The sequence below is a fragment of the Acartia tonsa genome, chromosome 2, assembly GCF_053477335.1.
Source record: "Acartia tonsa isolate MP-2025a chromosome 2, ASM5347733v1, whole genome shotgun sequence".
NCBI classification, from domain to species: Eukaryota; Metazoa; Arthropoda; class Copepoda; order Calanoida; family Acartiidae; genus Acartia; species Acartia tonsa.
Window position 1 is genome coordinate 6,922,484 of NC_137261.1, and position 20,137 is coordinate 6,942,620.

Here is a 20,137-nt window from a genome sequence, read left to right on the forward strand (position 1 = left end):
CGCAGCTGGCTAAAAAATAATACCCCCATCCTCTATTACTGGATGGACAAATAAATCATAAATTGGGACCATTGTAGCATGGCAACCTAAATTGTAAACATTTTTTCCTCCTGTCAATATATCCGCGTATACTATATCTAATCATACAACATAACACAGTAGCTAAAAAATGGACATTTTAGCAATGTATTGACAATAGTTTTATACCACAGAAGGATCATCAAAGGGGGTTTAAATAATTCACAGTATTCTGAAAGTGGACATTTAAATCGTACCTAACTGTAACGGGAATCATCATGCAAAGTTGAATTCGAAAGGACAATTATAACATGACTATATGAACGAAAAGAGCTATTCGTTACGGACCAACGGACCGATCCTAATTATAGAAAAGCTTTGATTTAAAAAAAAACAACAACAATAATTCTGGTGGTTTAATATATTTTATAATAATTTGTGAACACTTAAGCATCAGGTACTCGGTAAGGCCATGATAGTACAAGCCTATACAATACAATATTATAATACTTAAAAATAACAAAAACTGTGAAAATTACATTATTTCAAAGGTACATAAGAGTGAAAAAAAAAAAACAGTCATAACAATATTTTTGTAGGCATTTACAAGATTTTAAAATAAGAAAGAGTAGATTGAAAGAAACAAGAAATAAAAATTAAACTTTTTCTTTAAAAATTTCATGTAATATTACTTTTACTTAAAAAAATAAAAAACAGCTGAATTGGCTAACACAAAAAAATAAGGTAACTTGGTAGAATTTAATTTTTCAAAGCGTTTTAATTTTTTTTCTCAGGTAATTAAGTTACAAAATATTCTAAATAAATATAATTACATATAAAATACAATAATTTGCAAGACACTCTAAAACTATTTTGAACAAGCGTATACTTCAAAAAAGAAGTTTTTTTCTACCTAATATTTAAGTTCCAGTTAAAAATTTTCATAAAAAGTTAATTATTTTAGTTTTTGGTGATTATTTCAGAAATTGATATGTAAGTTACAATAATTTTAAGATCATAGATCCAAACAAATACAATAATTTTAAATACATGAACACTATACAAAGATACGGTACGTTTATACAAAAATTTTATTTCAATTGACTTAATATTTAAGTATATTCTTTTTAAGAAGAAAAAGAAAGTTAGTTAAGTTAATGCTTGATAAAAACAAATAGTAAACGGTAGGCTAAACAGAGATAAAATCAATCTTCCTATTATTTTTTTCTACCTTTAATGAACTATTCACTCTTATAGATGTCTGCAAATAGATTTTCTAAACTCATAACTATTTTTCCATTTCCTTAAAAATGAATTAGTTTACATAATAACGCAAACTTTTCCTAATTTTCCAGTTATCATTTCTCCGGGAGGGGACATGGGTACCTCTGGGGAGGCAGGTTCCTCCCTGGCGGGTGTCTTGGCCTCGGCAGCGGGTGCTCTGATAGGTGTACTGTCCACTATATCAGCTGGCATGGGCGTCGCAACTACAAAAGTATAAGAATTAGTATGTTTTATGTTAAGCACAAACCTAGGAAAAACCATTTAGGATGAGTTCAGAGTATGTAAAAACAATACAATACAATAAACTAAATTTTTTTTACATATTATATACCATCCAATTTATATTAGAAGAAGAACTTGTTTTTATTTAAATTTTTTTCGTTTTAAAGAAAAACAGAATGCTGTTAATTCTCTTTTGCATTTTAAAATGTAATAAAGTAATAAATAAAATTTTCTGCTATAATAATTTTACAACAAATACAGGCCCAATGTAATCATACATATTTTAAAGTTGTATTATTGTTTAACCGACTGACTGATGTACCTATATTTTTAAAGTATTTTTGCAGACGCTCCAATTTTTTAACAATCGAACGAAAGGCGGAAAAAAATGGTTTGCATACCTGACTTGCCAGCACGGCTACGAAGGGGTGTTGAGGACATACGGCGGGTTGTCATAGGTACAGGTGACTCCGCCGCCAGCAGAGAGGGCTGGATAATGGAGCCGAATTTGCGTGTGCGCGCAGCACGAACAGGTGTACCCGTGATATGAGCCTTGATAACCTCCTTTCCAACCTCGGTGGACTTGGGCAACTTCTCAAATTTAGGAGTGTTTTCATCATCCTGTAGTTAATATTAATAAATAATACCTAGGTAACAATCTTAACACAAAAGGTATAAATGTTTCAATATTATTTAAATTGAGATATCTATGACTGCTTTAATAATTTTACTTGCAAGCATTCTTACTATTTATTTTCTAAAATTTATTATAATAACATTCAAGAAAACCATGCAAGGGGATTTATCCATACGAAACCTTTTTTAAATAACCTGACCTATTAAATCTCTTTGGGCAATTCTATATTTTTTTTTGTTTATTTCTTTAAAAAAATAAAATAATTGTGCTTCAAGTTTAAACAAGGTTATGTGTTTTTAAAGCCTTAATCTTAATCTTAACTTTCATTGGAAATTTAGACTTTTCACAAGAAAGGTTTGTATGTACCTGTTGATTTAAGATATAGGGGCTGCTATTAGGTTTCTGGGCAATTTTCTTTTCAATGGCTGTCTCAACCTTAGTGCGCAGGTTTCTCTTCAACAAGTTGGCTGGATTCACCTAAACGTCAAATTGACTTACACAATATTTAATTTTGGGCCATTTTTGGTTCAAATTTTTTTTTCTACAGATGTAGGTAGGTAATTAAAAATACAGATCTTAAAATATAATTGAATTCTAAAACTTTTATGTTAGTCTATCCGTTGACTAAGAGTGAGATATCTCATAAATATAATATGTGGGAGGGAAAAAATATAAAAATTAAGAGAACTGAAAAAATTTTCCCCTTCTTCTCAACTCCTTGGTGAAAAAAAAGAGTATGTGGAATGGGGGATAATATTATATACCTAAATAAAATAAAGAGTTTTGAAAATATTTTCCCATTTTTTTCTTTCCTTGCTGGAAAAAAATAGAAAGGGAAAATTAATCTTGTGCAGAATATACATACATTACACACTGCTCCTGGTTGAGACTGAATTATCCTTTTAATACCTGAACAGGTGTAGATACAAGTGTGCTGGTACGAGCAATAGCACGACGGAGTCCTGGGGTCTTCTTTGCCACCAGTATAGGCCTTGATTTCAAAACAGCTGGCGACTTCTTGGCAGATTTAGGAGTTTTCTTAGCTGAGGTCTGTTGCATTCTAAAAAGTTTAGGGGTTATGAATGAATTTTAAAATGTGTATTTGTTAGTAGTTATATGAAAGACAATAACATTATCTGTAAATTAAGATATCGATAACTACAGAACTGATTTAGTTCTCCATTTTAGGGAAAGTTCACATAGGTCATGGGATCGTTTTGGTTATTTTATTTTTCTATTTAGTATTTAAGGCTTGGTATAGTTTTCGGCTATTTTTCTATTTTACTACCTATTTCCCCCCTTCGAAAACGGAGTCTATAGATGCTAGAATCGCTGCACTAGTATCAAACAAAATGAGACATTATATATGTAGTATATATTATTATTGTAGCTTGGTAATTTTATCTTAATTAATTTAAATTTAGCAATAAGACTCTATTACTCTATAAGTATATGATTAATTTATCAACTATTTGTCCTTATATCTAAGCATTTACTCTAAACTATAAGAATTAAAATATCAACAATGAATCACTGAAGTTAATACCTACCTAGGCTTTTTGTTTGGTGTAATTTCATCATCCTTATCATCTGATTTCCTCTTGCGGGATACTCTGGCACTTAGAATTTTTTCTATTACCTAAATTTAATATTTACAATTTATATCTCACCATTATTTTTTTTTATATTCTCCTGAGGGATAATGGATATGTACTGCACGGATACAACCTTTATAACTACTTTATAAATACAATCTGCATTGTTTTTCTACTAGAATTCAGGGGTGTATATTCTACAAGGGATCCCCGGCTCAGGGGGGGGGGGGGAAATAAAAAATAAGTGGTTGGAGGGGAAAAAAATGTAAAAATTAAGAAAACTGACAACATTTTTTCCATTTCCTCCCCCTCCTTGGTGAAAAAAACTAAAAAAATGTGTGGTAGGAGGGATAAAATAAATAAAATATAGAGTTCCTTAAATATTTTTCTATTTCCCCCCCTACTTTTTAAGAAAAATCTAGGGGGGAAAAAAATAAAAAAATTTGTAGCAGGGGAAAAAAAATAAATCTTGTGCAGAATATACACCCCTGCCTGAGGGATAATGGATATGTACTGTACGGGTACAACCTTTATAACTACTTTATAATTACAATCTGCATTGTTTTTCTACTAGAAATAGTTAGGTATTAAAATATGACTACATATATAAAAACTTAATTTTTTAAAATATAAAAACTTGTTTCGCTTTTGTTTTAAGATAAACGCTCGCATGCACACACACTAACAAACAATGGAATGTGCATTTGATTTATAATAATAGTATGACAAATCCAAATGTAAAACTTGTTTAGCCTCAGAAACTTACTTTAAGTTGCTGAGTAAATCCCATTTTATTTACCTAGTACTTGTAGTAGACATACATTAGTTATAGAGTAGCCATGTTTATAATGACATAAATATAATGACCTGATCAACTCTCTCTGGAGTAGCTGGCAGAGATTCAACCTTTGACAACAACACTTTATGATCCTCCATGATATTGTTGTCCAATGCCTTCAGTCTGATGCTGATCTCTTTAACATCAGCAAAATTTTGTAATTTAGGCTTAGCTGAAACTTTCTTTGTACTCTTGGGTGCCTTTTTAGTGCTTTTAGGTACCTTTTTGGCGCTAAGCGGTGTCATTTTGACGGCTGGGGTATTTCTGGTTGCACGTCTTGTGGATGCTGGTGGGGTTTTAGCAGATTTGGGGGTTTTTATTGCGGTTTTAGCAGATTTGGGGGTTTTCATTGGAGTTTTAGCTGCTGCTTTCAGTGGGGTCTTTGTTGCAAGCTTCTTTTTAGCAGCTGATGGTTGTTGTTTGGAGGATTTTTTCTCTGCAATTTCAGGGCTGGCATCCAACAAAGCATCCAGAGATTTCATAATTTCTGCTTCAGATAGCTTGTTCTTCTCATGAGGGGCAACTTTCTTGGTTGGAGATTCAGCCAGCTCCAGTGTCTTTTTGGCAATTGGCTTCTTGGCAGAATCAATTCTGCTGATCTTCTTACCACCAGAGGTATGGGGAGAAGCGACTGGACTTTCATAGAAGTTTCTTAGCTCAATACCCTAAAAACATTCGACGCTTGAGTAACAAAATCCTTGAAAAAAATTCACTGTTTCATAAGCAATTAAATTGCAGAGTTTACTTTTGAATCATTAGTTCTAGGTTTTGTTTCATAGGTATTATTATCTTTAGGTATCTTTTCTTTTCAAAACAGATAGTGCACATTCAAAATATCTAAATAGTAGGTTCAAAATTAAGTTTACCTACCTTATATTGAGTTTTGCTAGCTGGTTTAAGAGGGGCCAAGCTCTTTCTTCTGTTAACAACAGTTTTGGCTGGTTTCTCAGCTACAGTTGGCATCATAGATTGGCGACGTTTTGTCCTAACAAATTGCAGGGATGATTTGAAAACGTTTTATATTTTGGGATCGTCTAAAATTTGTGATTTTCTTAGCCTTTATTAGCAAGGAAAATCTCAAATTTTAAATAAAAAAACTGTATATTTCTGACATTACCCTTAACTAAACAAACCTCATGAAATTGTTAGAAGGGCGTTCAATTTGTCATAATTTATTCAAATTTTAATATCACTAATTTTATAGGCACTGAGGATGTAGTACAGGCTTCAAATGTTTCTAGATTGGCTGATCTATATATGAATTAGGATGGTGACTTACTTAGCAAGAGGTGGCTTGGTCAGCACAACAGAGGACCTTCTGGCACGAGTCATTACTCCCTTGGGGGATCTAAACTCCTAAAAGACAAAAAACGAATATTTATTAGTGAAAACTTATTTTTTTCATGTATTATGGATAAAAAGCATCTCATGTTGCTTTTTAATATTTTGTATGCAACAATTTAAAACCGTGATAGTTAAAATCTTAACGGAATAATACGACCGTCTAAAACTATCCTAAAATACTTGAATGTGGTACAATATCGATAAAGTTTATAAGATACGTTCCTAACATATAAAAAAATATTGATATTGACGTATGAGGGGATGTACGGACAGACCGGAATATGAGTATAGAGTAGCTTCGACGCAATATAATATCAATAATCTAACACAAGTATATTCATAAAAAAAGCGTTTATTTACATAAAAAAATAAGGCAGAACTGGTAATTGAATATATGTATTATTAATAGGATAAGGATCAATGGTTAGCCAATAAAAGCTAAGGCGTCTCGTTTCTTGACAGGCAAGAAACGACGTACTCAATTACTAGGGAGTTATGATTGCCGACGGCCTAGACATATAGGCTTGCAACCAACCGAATACAGACAGAAGGTGAGGTATTCACACAAGGGCCTGTAATAATCAACTGGCTCAGGAATCAGCAGGACAGGGCAAGGTGGCGGGATCATCAGTGTGGGTCTAACTCAGTTGGAGAGCTAGAGAAATGTGGACAGGGATATATATATATTCAAATGATGGAGAAAGGCCTTTTCTTCCACAATTTATTAATTCATTAAAGCGTACCTTATCGAAGTCAAATGCATCAGCGGCCACAAAATCCTCCTCCTTAGGCTTCTTAATGGGCACAGTGCTCACCCTCCTACTTGTCCTTCTCCCGCTCATTGTTGCGCGTCTGCAATAGTTTTATAATTCATAGGTTTGCATTAAATTTTTTTTATCAAAACTATGCACATTTGCACAAGGGACTATTCATGGGTAAAACTTCATTTGGACTAAATCAATTTTCATAATATATAATAATTAGTATAAAAATATTTGATAAATATTAATTATTTTGGCTATACAGCATGTCTACAGTAATAAGGCAACGTGAATTTATGCAATGTAGGTTTTTTTTAGCACTTTTGTAGTATACCTATAATATTATCAAAAATAATTTTCAAGTTTTACATAATCAAAATGGTAGAAAAAACAAAAAATAACTAGGTATTCAATTTAAAATAAAATATTTGGCGTTATCCTCTTAAATTTTTTTTTAATTTTGAAAATTTGAGTTCCCCCCCCCCCTTCCCCCCCCGACAACGACGAACAACTATTTTAAGTTAGGTTTTAGGCTAGGGAGCCGAGCGCTGCGGCTAGGCAGGCTAGGGAGCGAGGGGGGTACTCAAATTTTCAAAATTGAAAAAAAAATTTCTAAGAGGATAATGCCAAATATTTTATTTTGAATTGAATAAAAAATTTCTATGTAATTGACATGAAATTTAAAAAAGGGGAAATAAATTTGTGTGATCAATCATTAGGAGTTTATCAATGCAAAAAATTTAATAAAGAGCAATATCTACAGAAAAAAATTTAGCTAAAACTTTGTAGTTTAGGTCTCATTAATAACTGTATTTTTGCCGTGCTCTACATTGATAAATATATTAAAATATACATTATTATACAACAATAATAGGTACTTTCATTACATAATGTTTATAAAATTTTTTTTTGAAGCGTTTGGTTATTTGATCATTAATCTCAAATAAAAATTCTAGATATAACATTTTGAAAATTTAACAATAAAAAAATCACATTAAATCAAATAAAAAACTAGGATCTTTTAATATCCGCATTAAAAACTTTAGTGAAGTGGACGATCCCTTTTTTAAAAAGTTAAAAGTTGAGGCTATTTTATCATAATTAGAGAAGAACTGATCAGTAATCTAATTTTTTTTAAAATCTACAAAATAAACCATGTTCAATATAAAATTAGGCAGGGGTGTATATTATGCAAAATTGACCCTGCTAAAGGAAGGGGTAGGGGGGTGGGGGTATGGGTAAAAAAAATAAAAAATATGTGGTTGGAGGAAAAAATGTAAAAATTAAGAGATCTGAAAACATTTATTTCCATTTTCTCCCCTCCTTGGTGTAAAAAACTAAAAGAATATGCAAGAGAAGAGAAGATAATATGAATAAAATTAAGAGTTCTATAAATATTTTTCCATTTTTCCACTTTCTTACTGGAAATAAAAACAGGAGGGAAAAAAATAAAAAAAATATACACCCCTAAAATAAGGTTATCAAAGGCCATAAAGCAGTATTTAGCGCAATACGCTATGGTTGGGAAAAACCAATTCAAGTCCCCCTACCCCCATGCACTTTGTTTATGTTGACAAATGGTGTCGCAATTTGTCGAATTGTAATCACGCAACCTTCACTGAGATGTTCTTAGGTTGTAAGGAAGGATATTTGTAGGAAGTTAATGAAAAAAAATAAAGAGTAATGAAAACATTTAAATTTTTCCCCCTTCTTGGGAAAGAAAAACAGAAAAATACGTCGGAGGGGTAACAAGCGCGAATAAAATAAAGAGTAACTACACATTTTTGCATTTTTTCCCATCCTTAGGAAAAAATTAATTTATTATGTAGCCGAGGGAAAAATTAATCTTGTGAAGAATATATTATACACAATCTTTTCAAATCTCCGTGTACATTATCCCCACTTTAGAGAAACAGTGCTACATACATATGAACACCATAAAAAGACAGTAAAGAGTAAAAACAGATGACGACAAAATAAAACTAGAAATCAAATAAAAGCCAACATACTTAAAGCTAAAAACAAAGTCAGAAATGTGCTAGATTCTTTACCCACCTAGTATAGAATAAAAATTCACTAATTAAAAGAAGTAAAATTGGCTAGATCACATATTATCTAAGATAATATTTTTTCTAAGATATAATAATTTAAAAATGGGGTTAAAGTTAATGGACAGGGTAAGGGTAAAATAAATGTGAAAATTGGTATTGATCAACCATTTCCCATGATGTCATGTAAAAAGAGATCGTCCAATCCCTCATGGTCTCCTAGATTAAGAACATAATCGTCTCCTAGCGGCGGATCAAGCGGGATAGCCTCAAGAGCGCCAACGGTACCAGCATCAGCGAACCCATCAACCACAGGTCCGCGACACGAGAAAAGATCGCCGGCCGCGGCCGGGGCAGCCGCTGAATGGTCAGAATGGTGTAAATGGGAATTATTTCCGCCAACAGCTGAGCCGCCACCTAAGTGCACCATGCCTTCAACGCCAGGTACGGCGGCGGCTGCAGCTGACAAGGAGCTTTCTATGATTCGCTTTAGCTCTTCGTCCTGCGGATCGTTCTCTGATGTGGTTGTAGCTTCACTCAACATAATTCTACACAAATGGATGCTAATCATTAATAGTGAATATGAATAGTAAATTTCTAATAATCCTAAATAATATGATGAAACTAATCCCCGGCCATCAATACGGCTTTAACTTAACTACGAAAATTTAAAGAAACAATGAATTTTCCCAACCCTCAACATGATAAAGGGAGTTCATTTTTTCAAAACAATCTAGAAACCAAAGAATGTATTTTAGCCCCATCGGAAAATAAAATATTTTGAGGCAAAATAACTTACTTATTCATAAACGTCAAAAAAGTCCCATTTCTTACTAAAGGAGATGCCACTTATTTCTAATTCCCATAATCTATTTGTACTATTTTTTTAAGTATCCATTCCTCGTCTTTATCGGCGACAGCTCGAGGTCACTCTCCGCCGATTCTCCGCCACTTCGGGTCTCCTCCTCCGGACAGAGGAAAACCTCAATCTCTCCTGTTTCCGAGGACATGTATATCTTGAGACCGTCGGAAGGATGAGGCACGTGTAGTTTGGCTTCCGGTGGCGCCTTGATGGCCATTACAGTTTGATTCTTAAAGCGAGGCACGTTTCTGAGGTCCTAGTGAAAAAATAGTTTCAGTAACTAAAAATTCTTGAAAATGAGCGTAAGATGTTATGGTAAAAATCTGTGATTACAAAGCAAAAATAAGTCTCTTTAGAATTTCATTGTCATTAACGTTTCATATTCATTTTCTTCGCATTATCCTTGTTTTAAATAAACATATAAATCATGTATTATACCTGGTATGATACATAAGCGTATTGTTTGTCTTCATTGAGCAATTTTAGTTGCAGCTCAGTGTTGCGTATTAAATCATCTAATTCTTGTTCCTACACAAATATGAAAAGTTAATTTAAGTCTTATAAAGTTATAGAATCTAAATAAAAAATATAGCTAACATTTCCTCTGTTTTTTTTCTGTATAAGAATTCGATAAACTAAGTGTCAAATCCCCCCCCCCCCCCTCTTTAATCATTACTTATTACATGCTTCAGAATTATATAATTTATGGGGATATTTTAAGTTTGCTAAGTTACCTGTGCTATAAGTTGATCTATATCACCCTGTGTACTACAAGTTGCCCCTACGTCTGCCCGCCCCCCGCACCAATGAACTGTATTCTTTGATTTTTTCTCCACTAAGCCCACTCCTAAAATATAAAATGATCATAAATAAAATGGAAAGGATGTGTGTGAGATTGCTTACAAAGATGTTTTTACTAATCCAGGACCCTAAAAATACTAAAACTTTGCTTCAGAGTTGTGGATCCGCATTGATTGTATGCGGATCCGGATCCTACAGGATCCGACTCCGGATCCTTGACAAAAGAAAATCACCAAATTTTTCTAAAAACATTTATTCCTTAATCTCGAAGTCAAAAATACTTTTAATTATTAAGTCTGAACCTAAACCTTAAAGATTGGCTCTCATCACGAGAATGTCTTTGTAAGTGACTATTTTATATAAATTTAGGTAGATTTTTCCATAAATTTGTACCACAGGATCCGGATCCTTGGACTCAAAAACACGCGGATCCTTGCGGATCCGGATCCACAACTCTGCTTTGCTTGTATATCAACAATTGTTTTGATTCTTAAATTGGACGATTTTTTTTAGTGGATTCTAAGAATTTTTTTCGTACTTTCAGAACTTCATCAAATCTTAGATTTATACCTACTTATCCGACATCTTTATGGAACTTGTTTTTTTTTTAACATTTGAAAGTTAAATAATAGATATTTTTAAGACCATCATAATTTGACTAACCTTCTAGAACATTTGTAATATCATATATTCTTCTCTTTTGAACTTGCAAATCTTCACTTGCCTTTACACACACACATATTTTCAAAACTTTGCAAATAACAGAAATAGTTTGTACAGATTAGCAGAGTCTTTTTTTTTTTTTTTTTGGGGGGGGGGGGAGAGAATTCTTTCCTATGACTAACCGTTCAGGTTAAAATCAACATTTTAAAATTTAGGCCGACGCGGACTACTTTACGCAATGGAATGCTTTACGAGTCAACAAGCTTCCTTTTAATATTTCTATAGGCCTTTAAATTTCTATACCTATTACTTATGGATGTTGTACCTAATAATGTTTTAACTTATTATTATCTTTTATTATGCATAGACAATACATAGGTAGGTACCTACTTTTCCTTGCTTCATTAAATTTATCTACTTTATATGAAAAACATGTGTTCCTTATTGAGATCAACAGTGTTATTAGGGTCGGTATGAAACAGACCGACAAATTTTTTGGTTAATAGTCCCAGAGAAGCCTCGTTTCGTGTCTTTTCTGCTGGAGACCTGAAACAAGAATTATTTACAGTAAACATATATTTCTTTTATTTCTTTAATACCTACCTACAGAAAGTGAGAGAAAGATTCAAACAAAATTTTTTTTTCAATAACCTTAAATTAAAGTAACCTAAACTCTGTGTGTGTGTATCGAAGGATCTCGCTAACCACTGGACCGATATGGTTCTGATTTTCAGTGTAGCTTTTCGTTTTTCAATCATATGTCATGGGTCATGGGAAGGTTTTTAACTATTTGGTCTATTCTTTCATTGAAAATGTACATTCAGGTGACATTTTTATAAGTTGCCTCCTAATCCTGATATGTATTGTTTCCATGAAAATGTTTTGATATGAAACTAATATGTTATCAATCCAAATACTTACTTGGCAATTTTGTGAGGCGACGGTGAGGATGAAATTTCAAGTTTTCTTTTAATCGCCGAGGCAGGTTTTATCGGGGTTTTAAACCCCTCGGGTTCATGGCCTTCAATACTATTATCTAGGTCCAGCCATCGTCTTGCTTTAGATTTTACACCAGCACCTAAACATTATTTCTTTGTTTTGGGATAAGGAAAGACCAAAACAAATCGTTTTTACGTGTGATAAAAAAAAGTTGTAAGATAATTAACGGAGCACATCTATTTAACATGCACAAATATGATTTTCAGACAAAATCAAAGAGTTTGTTTTATTTATGATTCCTACACATAATATGGACTATTAAAGTAAATTTTTTTTTTGTAACATACCTCCGGACTTAGAGCCAATAGTTGTAAGACTGGTTGCCCTGATTGACCTATTGCTTCCTTCAGAACCAGGAGTTACATATGCAGGACGTGGTACTAATCTAAAAAATTTAAAACGTTTTTAAAAGGTAATATGTATAATAAACACTAAGTAAATAGGTATATAAAGCAATAAAAAAAACAAAAAAAAAACGGCAGTTGAGGAAATAAAAACTATTTTTTTTTTGCCCACTAGTAATTTTGAAATAAAGAAAAATCTTCCAAATATAAAAACTAATACATTTGTCGGTGTAGCGAATTATTATTTTTTTTTCATGATTTTTCAATTTAAAAAAAAAAATCATATAGGTGCTTACCTAGAATAGTTAGATGAAGGCGAGGGAGTAATAGGTGTGCTTGAATGGGAGTAAGGGTCTGAATTTATTGTTGAAAGGTGGGACATCCCGTAGTCGTGGTCAGAACTCCCCTCGCTTGTTATTCCACCACTGTTGTACACAGATACTAGCTCAAATGGAACCCTAAAATAATATTCCATAACTAAAATATATTTAGGATCGAGAGACTTGAACATTATATCTATCCTCATAATATAAGTGTCCCACACGGCTATTTAGAAAAAAACGTATAACCACCACAAGATCAGTATTTATATTCCCTGAAGTACATCCTTATCGGGTTTAGTGTCTTCAGACGGACAAAGAGAAATCGTTCTACTTTGCATTACCTTGTCGTTGCTTGAAATATTTAATTTATTCAGTAATTATCCGTTCAAGAAATTATAATTTCTTGTCTTACTTACAATAACATATACCCATCCGTATATTCTGCAAATTTGACCCGGCTGAGGGGGGTGGGGGGGGGGAAATAAAAAATGTGTGGTTAGGGGGGGGGGGGAGGTGTAAAAATTAAGAGAACTGAAAGCATTTTTTCCATTTTGCTTCTCTCTTTGGTGAAAAAAAAACTAAAAGAATATGTGGGAGGGGGATAATATGAATAAAGTAAAGAGTTTTAAAAATATTTTTCCATTTTATCCCCTACCATGCTGGAAAAAACTAGGGGAAAAAAAAAAAAAGCAGCAGGGGGAAAAAATTAATCTTGTGCAGAATATACACCCCTGTACAATAATAAAGCTTAAAATGTGACAAGGAACTAGAAAACATATTCTTTCATGAGCAATAGCATATGGACAGACATACAAAGCCTCACCTCTGTTGTTGAGGTGTTGTTGTGAGGTAAAACTGTTGCTGTGGACTTCCAACATCTTTGCTTTCAGTCTTTATATGATACACTTTCCTGCAATAACAAAAAAGAATTTATTTAGGTATTTCATTTGAACATGTTGGATAAACTAATAACTCATCTGGGAGTTTAGTTTTGACAGAATTCCTACGACATAAAGCTAGGGTATATTAACGTATGTAGGTGTATAAAATGGAATATATTTAATGCGTATCATTTAGACATTCTATGATGGTAAGACTATTTTAAGTAGGCATTGGATGTTTATAGTCAAAATATATTTCTAAATTAGGTTACATATAGGTTTTATTTTTATATATGCAGAATGATAAAACAACTTGTAAAATGATTTGGTTACTTAGATACCTAGCTATATAATCTATTTTACAGCATTTTAAAACAATTCTCAACTAAAGAGATTTGTTAATTAGGGGTTGATGGGAGGGATGCTACGATACCTGGGGTAAACAGGAGTCAAATGAGGTGAATTAAGTTTAATGTCTTGTAGGGCAACAGTGGCATCTGGGTCAGGTTTGGGAGCCAGAGGAACATCTAGCATCTGCTGCAGTGCGGAGGGCCAGACAGTCGGCGACCTAAACATGTTCGAGGGCATTGAAACGTAAGTATTAATGTACTATCTAAGTAATGTGGAATAATATATCATTGAAGGGTAAAAGTGAACCTCCAATAAAAAGAAAGACAATTGAAACATATCTGAATAATTTTATAGATGAAAAACCACTATATACATACGTAGTTAATTAACAGGAAAATGAGAGATATAGTATACATGTATTGTATATACAGCTTATGTACGTTATCATATTCATTAGAATATAAATAATACTTTTATGATAGACAGGTACAAAAAAACGAATGTTTGAAAAGGTGGCATTTGTTTATCAAACAATTTGAAGGGAAACCTTAATACAGAGATATATTAAATTAATATTAAAAGTTGTGTGCTTGTTTGAACAAAATATGACATTCTTATTGTATGAACGATTGCAATTTAAGTTCAGTTAAGAGCAACAATAAATGAACATAAAAAGAAATAAAAAAGCTATATAAATAATAAAAATGTATGTACGTAATGATAACCGTTTAATAACGGCCTGAAATAACAAATATAAAACTCTACATTTTGTTATATATTACCTAGGTAAGCTGCGTGGCATAGCAAGACAATTCTTGTATTATTTGTAGTCTGTAATTTTTACATAATTGCAATATTTTTCACTTCTAACTTTATTATGTGTTGTCTTTATAGATGTTCTGAAATTAAATTAACATTAATATCTATTGAATTAACATAATTTTAACTGTAATAAAATCATAATTTTAACGATTAAATGTGTTTTTTACATATACACTTTTTAAAATTTTCAATAAGTCATTAAAAAATCACATTTTTGATATTCACTGCAATAAATGTAAACAAAACAATACAAATTGATGCAAGGCAAGCGCAAGCATCCCCCTCGCCCCTAATTAGTACCCCCCTTCCCCTATATTTGGGTACCTAACCCCTCGGATCCCTAAAATGGTTTGGGGACAAATACTTATATACAAATTTTCCCCGCTCTAGAAAAATATGAAAACGAACATAGATGAAAATTTAATCTAATCTCTAGATTTATTTTAGACGAAAAAAGTAAATGCGCAAAGAAAGAAATATATTTATAATTCATTTACAGCAATTGAGATTGAAATATTGTTACACAAATTAGGATTTTTCAGACAGAATAAATTAATATTTATCATCTATAGCGTGCATATTATAATAGAGAATTACAACAACATTTATATAATGTTTGTTGATGTAAAGCAACGAAACAAACAATGAAATATTGTCAGGAGAATATTCTGACTCTTCCCAAACATGGAGGCGGGGGGTAAAGACAGGTTTTGGCGGGCATTTCAACGTCACTGCAGAATGCCGTACGAATTTTATACGCAAATGTCGTCTTTTTCATAGATTTTGTTAACTCGAATAAGGAAATTAAAATTAATGATGGAAGCAAATTTTAATACAGCATTCGTATAATTGTATTTCATTTTATACTATTATTTTAATTTTAATTTCAAATAAATCGTGTGAATATTTATATGTTTATTATTTTCCTGCAAGCATTATAACCTAAAATTTGTAAGATCGAAGGGATAAAAAGAAGCTCTCGTTTAGTCAAAAAAATATATAATTTTAAAAAAGAGACCTTCAATTTCTTACTTTTTGACTATACCAGTGACTTTTCCTTTACGCTAATTGCAATTAAGTATTATCATTTTATGTAATTATATTCTTGTATTTTGATTTATTTCAATAAAATTAAAATGGAGTCTAATTTCCCCCTTCTTTCCTGAAAGAAACAATCTTTTTTTGTTTGTTCTGATAATTGTAATTTAATTTGATAACTTAGATTAAAAATATTTTCGCAAAAATGGCAATACAGAATTTGCAAAGTCGGAAAATTAGAAGCAAAAACAAATTCTCCTTAGACTAGGATATAAACAGCTAAAAAAAAACTGAATGCTGAATTCACTAAAAAAAATTAAGTCTTCAATCATAAATAGCAGCTGAGAATAAAACGTTTTTACATAAGGTAGCTGGTATTTTTTTTCATAATATTTAACTTCGTCCGTCTTTCTCGATAGTCATGCAACAAACATAAAAATATGAAAACATATAAAATAAATGTGAATGGCTTTGTGATTTTTTCCCAATAATTTTATTACTGACTTATGAACACTTAACATCTGCTCTTTAAATCACTTATTGGTCACTGTTCGTATTTCCATCCATTTTTTTTGTGATTCGCTACGGGTGGAAGTTAAAGGTGAAAGCTTCAATTAGCGGTTAGAAATAGGATTTTCAAAAGTTAGACACCCACAGTGGCTAGTATAGGGCTTTTGTCTTACCTTGTGTAGAATCCAAAGATGATGTTATTTCAATAAATGCGCAAGTATATATTTATGATCCAGACAACTACAAGCCCAAGTGGCGGAGACTCTTTTTGTCTGCTAGCAAACTGCTTTCTGTTCTTCTGTAAGGAATTGGCTTTGGAATATTTCCGACGCTATTAGCTGTTTTCAAACACCCAATACAAAATCGGGACAGGGTCTCCGCTCTGCATACTTTTACTTTAATATTAATTATTCCTATATAGTTCCATCATAAAGTAACAAGTTTCGGACATAAAGTAATTAATCCTTTTCAAGAACTCATTCTCCACTAAATATCCTTTTTTCCCCGGTCACACACTGGGAATAATTTCAACCCAATCCGCCACTGAAAAGAAGAGGCATTAAGTGGTTCTTAGAATTGCCTTGGACCCTAAAGTCACTGTAAGATAAACGTGTAAAATTCGGCAACTGTACTGTTATATTATTGTGAAAATTATTTTTGGGATTAAAAATTATAAAAATTAGCTCTGTAATCTATAAAAGTTTGTTGAATAGCTACTAATTGGGCGCTGATTAGGTTACAAGATTTAGCGTAGTCAGGGATGGTGTACAAAAGGATGATTTTATAGCAGCATAGCCTCTGTTTGATTATTATTGTCTGTATAAATGTATTGTTAGTAATTAGAAAAAAACAATATCAAGGACGCATAATGGAGAAAATTAAATCATTGTATTTAAATGGAAGCTTTTATTTATAACTAGCGGCTTTGCTCCAAGAGGTAATTTTTAAAAATTTAGTACCACTGGTGCAACAACTATAACATTTTTTAAAAATGCGGTTTTTTTTTGTTTTTTTTTTGTTTTTTGGGGGTTAGTGGTGTCCCACCCCCCAAGAAAATAGCCTATAACTACCAAAGGACCAGTAGGTATATTCCCTGAAGAGTAGAATCCAATCGGTTCTGTGGTTACCGAGATCTTAAGGGACGGACAGACAGATAGACATCAAGCTACTTTGTATTATAGATAAGAGAACTATAAACTTTAAAATTGAACATAATGAAATGCCACAATTTAAAGTTTACCATACACAGAAAAAGTTGAACTTGTCAAGTACTATTATGAAGCTTTACTATATTATGATCTATTCATATCAAGAACGTCCAATATTTTATTAAATTTTTATTGGAGGGAAGGGGGGTGGGGGTAGGCAGGATAAGATAATGTTTTTTGTTTTTTTTTTTTGGGGGGGGGAGTGGTTGGGTGGGGTGGTAGAGGATAATCTAATGTATTTACGTCCTTGAAATTCTTCACATGATTTCAATAGAAAACAAACATATTGACCAATAAGCACTTTTATATATTTTCACTGTACGCCTACTATTTGAAGTTATTGAAAAGGAGCAAATGATGTAATTAGATTTAATCTCGAGTTAAACACTTTTTAGAGCTAACTTCGGATAGCAGGATCAAATCTGTCCTACAAAATATACTTACAAACTATTTCTTTTAGTAGTAAAGGTACTCTATAAGTTTTTGTGTCTGTCTGAAGGTTTAAGATGATAGAGATGGCATATTTTAATTACAAGAGTAATTTACTTTCCAGTATGGCTTCGAAACCTATTAATATTAGAACTGGTTCTCAGTCACACTGAAAAATTATTTCTAGCATCGTATTACAGTCAATTTTTTCACGGATATTAAAATAAAAATTACAAAATTAAAACAGATTTGTTAGCCCCAAGGTAAAGCTGTCTATAATAATATGCAACCGAAAATAAATGCCTGACCTTTTGTGTTTAAAATCTGGTTGTGAGTGAAGAAAGTTGCTCAAAAAATATTCTGACGTCATGAATAAGAGGGATGAGAGGAGGAGTGGGAAAGAAACCGCCTAAAATAGAGATGGATAATCCCTCATTTTTATGAAGTCACATGCTGATGAGGACTTTCTTTGCTCACATCTGGTTTGATGTAGAAAGATACACAATCTTGAAAAAGCTATATTTGGTAACTATACATGATCTTACTTAAAGCTATAAACACCAATACCCTTTCAAGAATTAAAATTATTGGTTGAAAAGTTTCAGCATGTTTAGTTTTAAATCTGGTTTGATGTAGAAAATCTTGAAAAAGAAATATTTACTAACTGCACATGATCCTACTTAAAACTATCCCAGCACCAGATTAACTTTTTCTAATTAAACCTTTTTAACTATTAGTATTAGGATTATTTCTATATATATCTAATTATCATTATACCTATCTAATTATCATTAATAGTTTTTAAACAAGAATAGATTTATGTATATAGAATTTATTTGATAAAAACATATTTTTAAAGGTATTCATTAAAGGAGGAGGGTTGAAGGGGTGTTTATCCCCGCCAAAAAACTTTGAAAACCTTCTTTTCACCATCAACCCCCCCCCCCACCCCCACTATCAATAAAATATTTTCTGCTTATTATCTCTCTTTTTTCTTTCTTTGTTTTGACAACTGAACATCTGCTCTATAGCTTACTTTGAACGTTTGTCAATTGATGCTGTGAGTATTGGTGCAAAAAATGGGGACATGATTCCAGTGACGTCATATTTTTCTTTCCCGAAAAAGGGAAGGGGGAAGAAAAAAAGAGATGGGAGAAAAGGGGGTTTTCCCCATCTCTTTTGAAGAGATTTTCTTCCCCCCTTCCCTTTTTCGGGAAAGTAAAATAGTCACTGGAATCATGTCCCCATTTTTTGCACCAATACTCACAGCATCTTGTCAATTCCATGATTTTTGTGTTTCGCTACCTTTGAATTTTGTCATCATTTTTTACAAGAGCTGGATCTTTAAATGTGTAGCCGTAGTCGTGGCCGTAGTCGTAGTCGTAGCCGTCGCCACTGCCAGTGCTGCCAATAAAACATTAATTTTTAAATGTTTGAAGTTTTTACGTATTATTACTATTTTTTTCCTTCATATCTTTAATGAAAATTCAAAAAGTGGTTGTGATTTAAAGATCGCATATAGCCGTGGCCACGCGTAGCCAATTTGATTTAAAGATCGCTATTAGGTTAGTGGCTGTACCTCTGGCCACGGCCACGGCTATGGCTACACATTTAGAGATCCAGCTCAGTATAGTTACCAAGGGGTCGGTAGCCTCGCGGCTGCGGCTAAATGCAAAATTGCGGTTGCAGCTGAGGGTTGCTCTGGCTTGATACAACTTTCCGGCATCAGTTGAATGCAAAGTTGTGGCTGCGGGTGAGTGTGGCTGAATAAAAGTTTGATGGCTGAGACCCAGGGTGCTACGCTATCCACATTCTACCTAACTGTTACAGGATTCATCATGCAAAGGTTAGAATTGATTGGACATTTCTGACGTTTCTAAATTATACGATAAGAGCTATTCATGAGGGACCTAATAATAGAAAAGCTTTAAAAAACTAACTTATTTATAAAAGTGCAGTGAAATGAGAATAAATAAATAATACATGGATAATTTCATTGTGGTGGTATTGGTTGTGTAAACACTATTCTTTACATAGATAGGGACAAACATTTATAGAAACGGGGTAGCTTATGTTTATTTTAAAGATTATTATTATCATCTCTCCTTCAAATTTTCTTAAAGTTAAACTTTTCAATTTTCTTTTACTTTTAAAATCTG

At 32.5% G+C, this 20,137-nt stretch overlaps 2 protein-coding genes across 2 annotated transcripts; both read right to left on the reverse strand.

Annotated features, from left to right (window-relative positions):
* Positions 1 to 424: 424 nt before the first annotated feature.
* LOC145335122 (uncharacterized) lies at positions 425 to 6,808 on the reverse strand. The gene is made up of 9 exons (XM_080180849.1): positions 6,682 to 6,808; positions 5,874 to 5,950; positions 5,465 to 5,579; positions 4,624 to 5,259; positions 3,712 to 3,800; positions 3,071 to 3,221; positions 2,528 to 2,638; positions 1,926 to 2,145; positions 425 to 1,505 (listed from the first exon to the last, which is right to left on the reverse strand). Exons 1-9 carry the CDS (start codon positions 6,778 to 6,780, stop codon positions 1,339 to 1,341), a joined length of 1,665 nt encoding a protein of 554 aa, XP_080036975.1. The 5' UTR covers positions 6,781 to 6,808; the 3' UTR covers positions 425 to 1,338.
* Positions 6,790 to 15,038, reverse strand: LOC145335126 (uncharacterized). The gene is made up of 13 exons (XM_080180859.1): positions 14,754 to 15,038; positions 14,054 to 14,188; positions 13,563 to 13,649; positions 12,713 to 12,874; positions 12,360 to 12,457; positions 11,995 to 12,151; positions 11,513 to 11,619; positions 11,074 to 11,133; positions 10,344 to 10,456; positions 10,048 to 10,137; positions 9,648 to 9,865; positions 7,508 to 9,295; positions 6,790 to 7,033 (listed from the first exon to the last, which is right to left on the reverse strand). Exons 1-12 carry the CDS (start codon positions 14,771 to 14,773, stop codon positions 8,911 to 8,913), a joined length of 1,632 nt encoding a protein of 543 aa, XP_080036985.1. The 5' UTR covers positions 14,774 to 15,038; the 3' UTR covers positions 6,790 to 7,033; positions 7,508 to 8,910.
* Between the last annotated feature and the right edge of the window lie 5,099 nt (positions 15,039 to 20,137).

Coding starts and splice junctions, on each gene's coding strand:
- LOC145335126 (XM_080180859.1), bottom strand. CDS start 14,773: ATGCCACGCAGCTTACCTAG. Junction 11,620..11,994: donor TCGCCTCACAAAATTGCCAA/GTAAGTATTTGG, acceptor TTCTTGTTTCAG/GTCTCCAGCAGAAAAGACAC. Junction 9,296..9,647: donor CTGTCGCCGATAAAGACGAG/GAATGGATACTT, acceptor CCATTTGTGTAG/AATTATGTTGAGTGAAGCTA.
- LOC145335122 (XM_080180849.1), bottom strand. CDS start 6,780: ATGAGCGGGAGAAGGACAAGTAGGAGGGTGAGCACTGTGCCCATTAAG. Junction 3,222..3,711: donor ACACCAAACAAAAAGCCTAG/GTAGGTATTAAC, acceptor TAAACTTTTTAG/AATGCAACAGACCTCAGCTA. Junction 2,639..3,070: donor TTGTATCTACACCTGTTCAG/GTATTAAAAGGA, acceptor TTTGACGTTTAG/GTGAATCCAGCCAACTTGTT.